Raw genomic sequence first — 9,882 nt, forward strand, 5'->3', positions numbered from 1 at the left:
AAGAAAGCTATCACCTAAAATAACACTAAAGTTAGCTTATCAAACTACCAACTAAATATTACAATGCTTTTCCAGTTACTACACCACTGAACTGTTTGTTCTCTTCCTTAAGAAATTAACAGCTCCATCAAAAAACTCAGTAATGATCCTCTTAAACTGTTACAACTCAACTACAAAGCACTCCTTGAAATCCACTGCAAAGATGCTACAAAAACCATGCACCACCTGCCTCTCGCCTTACATCAGAATGAGCAAGTGACTACTCACCATACCCATGGCAGCTTATCTTCCACTGACTGGTCTGCTCTTCTTTAGCTACCTCATTAGGCATCTCTTATGATTTGCAATCCTTGATTGCAACAGGAAAATAAGTATTGTAAATGCAATGTTTCAAGAAAAAAAGGACGGGACTAAACACGTAACAAAAGAAATACACTGGGTTATCAGAAAGTCTTAAGTTTTTGCATAGAAAACCACGTCATGACTTTCCTGACCAGCCAATAACAAACATTTAGCACGGGTAGCTTTGTGAACGGACTTGTCCACTGGGACTACATAGCTAATTTGGAGAGCCAGGCTAGATTAACAGTACGTAAGACTAGACTAACAGCACACACTAACTGTACTACTACTCTGACATCAACAGTCTCAATCTAGAACCAAGAAGTGACACATATGTATCCCAAAGGCTAAAGAACCTTATTTCTGTACCCTTAATCTGTGCAGAGATTATTTAAAGTCAGCTTGAATACTCCTTACCAGTAATGCTTAGAAAAGTGTTTCAGATTTTGGAATTTTTTTTTTAACTCTGGAGTGTTCAGAGGTATCTTGAGGACGAGATTCAAGTCACAAAATTTATGTTTCACATATACAATATACACAGGGAGCAAAGGTAACTTTATACATTAATTAAAAATAAAAGACCTGTTGAAGATGTTTTATAGTTTAATCAACTGGACTAGGGAGAAATGTTCACATATTGAAATATTCACTTTGTAAGCTAAAAAAGGTAACTGAATGTATAAAAAGATGAAATTAAGAAAAGGAAAAAAAAAGAAAAATTCTATTAAAAAAAATAAAAGATCCACCAGAGGGCCAAGCAGGTGGCATGGTAGTTAAGGCATTGGACTCCCACGTGGCCAACCGTAGTAATTTGAGTCCCGGACCTGACAACCTGCTTTTTCACTTTCTTTTTCTCTGGTAAGCTTGCATGCTTTATATAAAAATTTAAATAATAATGATAATAATAAATAAAATTAAATAAATAATTCTTTAAAATAAATGTGTAAACTTAAAAAAGAAAAAGCCTCACTAGGCATGGATGATGAGGTCAGGTATACTATCTTCCACTTATGGGGTTCACCTCAGCAAAGTTACAGATTATGAAGCACTTCACATTTTCTGATTTGGGATGCTGAACCAACTCACTATTTTAAGTGTTGTCTAGTTATGGCTAAATTCCACGTTCCTCAAGCAGAGTCTTCGAAAGTCACTCTCCTATACATTCTTTCTACAGTGAAGATGCAAGGTCCCCTGGTCACACAACACCTTACGTCTCTAACCAAGAACAGCTAGAGAGAGGTACTGGTGGTTGTCTGACGGCTTCACTCCTTTCCGCACTCACTACTGAGATGTCAGAAATATGACTCGTTTTTTGCACAGAAAAACATAGAAAAAAAAAAATAGGTCATGACTTTTCTGATGATCCAAAATGTAACTAACCTTTGGTAAGTTAGGCTTTACTGTTTAAACAGCTGGGTTCTCAACAGAAGTTGGTAAGTGACTACACAAAATACATCTAAGCTTCACTTAAAGCATTCACGTTCCTTAAAACTACCACTGGCGCTCTTCCTACTTGAAATTTTTCCCTCTCCTTTTAAGGAACTTATACTAATAACCCACTCTAACCTTTTACTAATTTCACTGAACACTAGGTTAGCTCTTGGCTCTTCAGTAAGTTTTGGAAAAAACCCTAATAAGCTTACACTGGCCCAGAATAACTACTTTTAGTTTTTGTTGTAAGGGTGTGTGCGCTTGCCAAAGACAGAGGAGAGAAATTGAGAAATCACCCTTATCCCCCAGGGGTAATGGGCACAGAATAATCTCTTCTCCTTGGTTCTCCTCTTGGGATTCTGGAAATGCACACCCACTGGGTTCAGGACTTAAACCCATAGTGGGCCATGTGGGATCCTGTTGCCTTAAACACCATGCCACCTGCTGGCCCCAGAGATTTTTGCTGTAGGGTGCATGTGCTCACCAAAGACAGAAAGTGAGAAATCACCCCACCCCCGTGGGGGGGGGGATGATCAGCTGCAATCCCTTCTCCATTCTCCTCTTGGGATTTTGGGCACATGTGCCCAGTATGAGTTCTAAGCCACTGGGCCCTGGACTCAAACCACAGTTGACTATATGAGAGTTCAGCAACGTAACCATTATGACATCAGCTAGTCCCCAGAATAACTTTTTTGGTCAAGTTTAGTTTCTGGGTCTTTCTCCACAAGAAAATATCACAGTGCCAAGATGCTGTCACTTCCGATAAACTGAACCAAAATCTTCCACAAACATACAATCTTTATCTTTTTTTTTTTTTTTTTTTTTTAGGTTTTGGCCATAGGGCACATGTGCTGGCCAGCAACAGAGAGGAATGATGTGAATCACCCTCCAAAGCCATGCCATAATCCCTTCTACTTTTGGGATGTTGGGTATGCACGCGTGTACACTGGGCATGATTTTCAAGTCACCGAGTGCACGCCTTGAACCAGTGAATCATGCCAGAATCCAGAAACTTAACCATCACGGCACCCACTGGTCCCTCCACTTTCTACTACACACACATCCTTAATATTGCATATAACTTTCTCACATCTCAATTTCCAAATTCTGTTCTCTATTACGGCTCATGAAAAAAAATTCAACGTACAGTGAATTGAATGTCGGAATGATGTTCCTCCTAAGATGAGTAAAATCTGCCCTTTATTATCCTCTAATCCTTAGCATTATTTACATTTTAAAGTAGTATAAAATGAGTTATAATTTTATATGATTTTTAATAAAAGAAACTAAAAGCGATCGATAAATGTGCTATCACTAAACTAAAAGGATATAGTCAATGAAGACAGAGGTTTAAGCAAAAATACTACCCTATCAAGTCATCAAGACAGGCTGGTTTAAGTATTTAAATGTTCAATTGTTATTCAATATGATACCGAGTATCAAGTTCTAATAGAAGGACCAGCTATTTTGGTTAAAGACTTTCTCTTAGGGACCAGCAGATGGTGCTGCACTGCTGAACTCCCACAAGGCCAATCACAGTTCAAGTCCTGGATTCAGTGGCTTGAAGCTCAAGCTGGGAACAGGTGTGTTAAGTATCCAAGATCCTGCGAGGAAAACGGATTGTGACATGGTGTACACGCTCTAAGGCAAAGACCTCTTTAAAAAAAAAAAGTTTGAATTTTGTTTTTAAAAGCTCACTACTTACATGAGCAAGACACGGGAGTGCACACTCTACCTTTTTTTTAAAATTGTCAGTAAGCACATACACTAACCAGAGGGATAAAGAAAAAAGAAAGGGGGAAAGTATTCCCCCATGGGACTTGAACTGTGGTCTATCATGTGGGGTTCCAATGCACCAACCACTAGACTACCTGCTGGTCCTCATCCAGAGTAATTTTGAAGCCCCTGGCACTGGGACTGAAACCGTGGTCATGCATGTGGGAGAGTTAACTGCCTTAATCACCACGCCACCTGCTGGTACCCACAGGAATATTTTTCAAACCACTGGGTCCAGGACTCAAACTGTGCAGTAGGCCATGTAGGATTCAGCTCTCTTAACCACCAGGCTATGGGCTGCTCCCTAACCCCCACTCACAGTCCAGGCTGTACTCAGGTCTCTGCGTATGGCAATCTTCCCACTTAGGTTTGCCTCACAGAGCATCACATTTTGCCACTGTGCCACCATCTAGCCCCATTTTTTTGTGTATTTCTCTCTTCCATGAGTGAGAGAGAGAAATGGAGAGACAACACCCCCAACAGGGTCTTGATGCCATGATCCACCCCCAGTTGCAGCCAGCCCTGGATTATGGGTACAGGCATGCCCAGCATGTTCAGGGAAGTCTACAGCTATGAGCCTGGAACTTTACAGTGTGGGTCAGTCTTGCAAAGCATTATTATGACTGCAGAACCTCTACTCCCCCAGGAAATTTTTTAAAATTGTGATATGGTTATATTTTAAGAAACTTTAGCTGAGAGATACATACTGAAACACTTATGTGTAAAATTACATGATGTCTGTGAAATAGTATGGCATCTGAACCCACACAGAAAGGTCATGGCTTCATGACCCAGGACCTCCTGGGCACCAAGCATGCCCATGGGCTGGTCTGGCTGACACTGGAAATGGATCGCAACATGAACACCCTGTTGGTCACTACCACCCAACTAATGGAATAAATAATCTCTACATAACAGCAATATGAAACAGACTAAAGTCTAAGCTGAAACAAGACCAACATGGCTGAAGTGGGTTATTAACACACGAAATTCATTACGCTTTTCTATTACTGCATATACTTGAAAGTTTCCATAAAAATACATGGATTTTAACAAAGCTTAATGATAAGACTTTTACTTCATTTATCCCCTAACACTGCATATACACTTGCCAACAAAGACTCATGTCACTGTGCACGTTTTGTTCCAAAATATCTTTTAAAAATAACCACAAGGAAAGCTACATTATGAAATGGAAGTCACTCTCTAAGATGGATTAAATGTCACGTAAAATACAAAATAAGTACAAGCAACAAGAGGGAAATAACTTTTGAGAGAATGATCATCAGGTAACATTAGACTACTTAGGCAGAATATAAGAGTATGAAGATAAAAAATTAACAAAGTTAAAACACTAGGAAAAAGCTGGACTTGGTAGTCACATGGTACACAGCTATAAAGAGGAAACAGGACCTTTGAGGAGGCTCCAAGAATGTATTCCAGAACAAAGGAGTCCTCTTTATAGCTCATAATGTATGCATGGTCAACAGCTGCATAATTAACATTAAAAGTCTCCTCTCCCGCAAATAAATCAAATCCTACCCCACACATCATTCTTTCCAAAATTAGCTGTCTTTTACTAATGTATCACTTAACTTTTCTGTTGTATTTAAATAATATCAGAGTGCATCTACTAAAACTGCATTTTTACAAACCAGTAACATTTCATCTAAGATACAGCACCAAGTAACAAAAACCAGACCCTTGAATTTCAATTTCTACTAAAAAATACATTTACCATTGCCAAGAAATAGTATCCATATTGAAGAGTCATGTGGTCAGTCTAAGGAAGAACAAGCTCTAGGAGCAAAGTTCCCTATATAGTTACAGAAACTACAAGCAGAAAAAGCAAAGCATCCACAGTAAAAGGTACAGTACTTACTTAAGAATGGTTTTTGCACTACTGCAGTCTTCAAATCGAATGGAGTAACCGACTTCCTGGCCCAACATCACATCCATCTCGTCAGCAACTCTCTGTGCCACACTCATTGCAGCCACTCTCCTGGGCTGGGTACAGGCGACTCCTCTTTTTGGTCCTGGTAATGATCTCATATACTCCACACACCACTGTGGAATCTATGAAATAATTTCACATTTAAATTCATTCCACTCAACCTGTATTTCAAGTGTACTTAAAATAAAGCAACTTACTTCATTGCAATAACTTAAAACAAAAATTACAATTATGATGAAGAGAATTTTTTTTACTAAAATAACATGAGTGCTCTGGCCAAAGAAAGGTCATTTATAACACTGATAAGGCATAACTGTACTCCTGAGTAGGCAATTAAAAATAAATCCAAATTACAACACATTCTTTAACTAAAAATTACTTTCTAAAAACATTCTAAGAAAGTGTAACTTCTATTTTCCGATATGAGTTGCAAAATGCAGGTAAGCAGGAATTATACCCTTCTTGCACATGCTGTGCCTTTTAATCCAACTTTGTTTTCACTCATAAACTAGCAGAAATCTAACTCCTAGTACTGCACTCTTTGGTACTCTAATAGAAGAGTGAAGTGTTACTGGAATCCCAAATGCAACAAGCTCAAAAAGCAAAACAATTTCTCAAGTTCCCGCCAATTCTTTTATCAGTAATTCCTCCCTTGTTCACCAACAGTTCACATCCTGACTCCAACCCACCTTTCATTCTCCATTGCCATAGCCTTTACAACGATGTTATGACATGGTCTGTCATCAAGTATACACCAGACAGGACATTTCTGTAAAAATCTTTGTTGCTCCCCTCCAGTTAAAAGATCTTGTGTGTTCCTAAGCTAAGTAAGACACACTAAGGCCCATCCTAGCCTGTCTCACCTGCCCCACCTCCCTGCACACACACCCCACATTCGAGCCAAGGCACACAGCGCTTTCCCTTCTCTAAACTTGTACCCTTGCTCATATGCTGTCTATCCCTGTGGCTGAACTAGCTTCACTTTCTTGTAAGGACACAGTAATATGCATGCTGAATGCTGAGGTGATTTTTTGCTTTCTGTCTCTCTGGCGGGCATATGTATCTAAGAGCAAAAATCCCCCCCCCAAATCCATTATTATATTGCACATAATAAACTATCCCTGTTAAGTGACTCTGGACAGAATCACAGGAAAGATTTTTTACTAATGAGAGACACACTAGTAACAATGTTCAGTTCTATTTGTATATGGGGTAAGATGTAACTAGAGAGATGGAGGACACAGGTGCAAACCTCACTACATGCCTCTGATACTTCCATTTTTTGACAGAAATAAATGACAACAAAATTGAAAAATAAATGGCACCACTATCTACCACTCTCGAAGTCACCAGAAAATGCTAAGCATCAAAACAACTATTCTTCGAGGTATCCTACAAATAATAGGAGTGTCCACAAGGATCACCCCTACAAAGACAACAGGAATGACCACAAGGATCAAATAAACAACAATTGGTAAACTTAAACATTAATAAAATGCATACCCTGGTACACAACTCACCTGTGTTGTTTTACCAGATCCAGTCTCACCGACCAGGACAAAGGACTGATGCCTAACCAGAATATCTGTAAATCTATCCTTATATTCCCAAACAGGGAGCTGAAGTCGCTTCTTTAGAATATCATAGTATCGAGGAGTATGGGGTAAGTTGGTGAATGGGTTGATGCACTGTGGCAGTGACGTGTGTCCTGCATGCCCAGTGTGTGCTGAATGAGCAGAGTGTGCTGAATGTGCTGAGTGTGCTGAGTGGGTAGAGTGGGCTGAATGCGAAGCCTTTAAAGGTGGTAATCCAGCACTGATGAGCATGGCATTAGTTGAAGCTCGCAATTCCTTCTCCTTTTCTTTCTCCCTCTCTCGCTCTCTATCTCCTCTATCACGTTCTCGGTCTCGATCTTTAGACCGATCTTCACGATCCCGGTCACGATCTCGATCCTTCCTAAAAATAAAAATTTAGAATTCAGATTCTGAATTGTATGCAAAATGTCTGTAGCAGGCTTACAATCACAAAGCGTAAACGTCCAACAACCTAACAATTAAACTGATATAAGACAATTGGAATATATAACTATCAGAAATATAATAAAAGAACAAAAGGCATCTCTGAGCCCACCGAGTTGGTACCATGAGCAAAGCTCACCCTCCAGAATTGAAAAAATTGATGGACAAGAAGTTGTCATTGAAATTAAATGGTGGCAGACATATCCAAGGAATATTGCGGGGATTTGATCCATTTATGAATCCTGTGATAGATGAATGTGTGGAGATGGCAACTAGTGGGCAACAGAACAATACTAGAATGGTGGTAATACGAGGAAATAGTACCATCATGTTAGACGCCTTGGAACGAGTATAAATAATGCTGTTCAACAGAAAAACCCATGTCCCCTTGTCAACAGGCCCGTTTTCACTATGATGTAAATAAAGATCAGGTCATTTACATTTCCATAATAAACTTTTTGTTTTTAAAAAAAAAAAAAAGAAAAAAAGAAATATACTAAAAGAACTTACAAACAAGGATCCACCATGCTTTACCATAAACCGTTCCTTTCCTGACGATGCTTACATTCTCTTTGTACAAACTTTACAATCTCTTACAACCTTTACCCAAAGTGAAATAACATAATTCAGTTTCTTGCAAGTTAAACACCTTCCTACTTACAGAACAGAGACTGAGGACAGAATGCGGAAGAGAGGGCAAAACTGGACAAGACAACCTAGTAGATATGGTCCCTAATACAATGGTAATTTTAAACTATCTAGGCTAGAAAACCCAACAAGCCGCATCACCACATCTGAGGTTTGTTCAGGTGCACCCTGGCTGAAGGATACCTGTAAGGTGCTAGTATTCACTACCTCATTTACTTTAGACCAAGTACAATAGCAACAAACTTGCCACAAGGTGTTTGGACGCCGACTTGAAACAGTTGAGGCAACTTAAGGCTATATGACATAAGCCCCTAACCATGTCATCGTCCCTTATCCACAACATGCAGTTAGTACAAATGCCCTGTGCCCCAAGTAAACCACCAGAGAAGGGAAGTCCATTCATTCTCCATAATGGTATGGTAAGCTAATTACTTCGGATCCGCCCATCCTAAAATATGAAATTCTATTCCATACGAATTTACTTAAAGATGAGAAAAGGCTTATTTTACAAACGCCTGTGTATATACATACAGAGCAAAGTGATGCTTCCTCTTCCACTCGTGTTCACCGTCTATGAATTACACAGCATGAGTTAGAACTGAATGAAGCCTCTTACTCACACGCCCCACCACCCCACAGCATAAATAGAAAGTAGACCAAAGGGAAAGAAAAGCCAAGGCAGAACTTTAAAAAACACAAAATGAAGTCTCACCATTTAAAACACGACAGTCCTGGCCTCTTAAACATGCAATCAACAACTTTTCTCTGCTTCTCTCATTCTGCCTCTAGTCTAAAATTCTCATTAAATAAGCATTTATATTGCCCCAAAATGCAAATGAGAAAGTTTATAACAGAGTACACAGCAAAGTGAGAAATATTATAGTCATAAATAGTTGGAAGACTAAACATCTTACCATGGAACAGAGAGCAACAACCCTTAAAGAACATCTGGTCCAAATAAAAAGGATTCATGTTTCTTGTACTTACTCCATGGGGGGGATAGAATCTCCTCCACCAAAAAAAGAAAAGAACAAACTGCTTTTGTAAATTAGACACTTAAGATGTGGACCTAACCTCTCAAGTCACAAAATTAGGAAGAGGGGTGATGGACAAAGTAAATCCTATCTTTTACATTGCCTTACTTTTGTTAAATACCTATACTTACAAAAGTGTTTTTCTGCAACCCACTTCATCAGAACCCTCCTTACAAAATCAAAACACAACTGTAGCATGGAAAGCATAGAATACATTCTGAAGACACGAAGATAAGCTACTGACAAAGAAATGCGGATAGCCGTGGTATGGAATCACAATTACATAACCACCAGCAAGCAGAAGCCTCAACTTATTCATCTGCAAAGTGAAACGTGGGAAAACAGGCTTTTATTAAAATAAGCAACAGGGAGTATGTAGAAGACAAATTAAACCACTTAGAAATAGTGCCTATGAAGCCAGCAGCTGGGGTGGTGGTGAAGGTGGCTGAATTCCCACATGAACTATCATAGTCTGAGTCCCAGACCTGGTGCCTTGAACATCACACTAGGCATGTGCATGGCCAAAATCTACGAGGAGAATGGAGAAGGGATTGCAGGAGAGGGGTGATTTCTCACCGTCCCTCTCCTTGCCCCCCCTCCCACCCCCCCACCCCGTTTCTGGGCACACATGTCCTAAGACAAAAACCTTAAAAAAAAAAAAAAAAAAAAAAAAAGGACT

The 9,882-nt window shown here is 39.4% G+C and overlaps 1 protein-coding gene and 1 pseudogene across 1 annotated transcript in view; one reads left to right on the forward strand and one right to left on the reverse strand.

Moving 5' to 3' along the window:
• Window positions 1-9,882, reverse strand: part of DHX15 (DEAH-box helicase 15) — a 48,269-nt gene that overhangs the window by 33,512 nt on the left and 4,875 nt on the right. Inside the window, exons 2-3 of the mRNA XM_006154930.2 lie at window positions 7,024-7,459; window positions 5,432-5,625 (exon numbers count right to left, since the gene is read on the reverse strand). Coding sequence (XP_006154992.1) covers window positions 5,432-5,625; window positions 7,024-7,459 — 630 coding nt within the window. The remainder of the gene's footprint in view (window positions 1-5,431; window positions 5,626-7,023; window positions 7,460-9,882) is intronic.
• On the forward strand, window positions 7,469-7,991 carry LOC114008988 (small nuclear ribonucleoprotein G pseudogene; annotated as a pseudogene).

This window comes from Tupaia chinensis, unplaced genomic scaffold (genome assembly GCF_000334495.1).
Source record: "Tupaia chinensis unplaced genomic scaffold, TupChi_1.0 Scaffold000426_1, whole genome shotgun sequence".
NCBI classification, from domain to species: domain Eukaryota; kingdom Metazoa; phylum Chordata; class Mammalia; order Scandentia; family Tupaiidae; genus Tupaia; species Tupaia belangeri.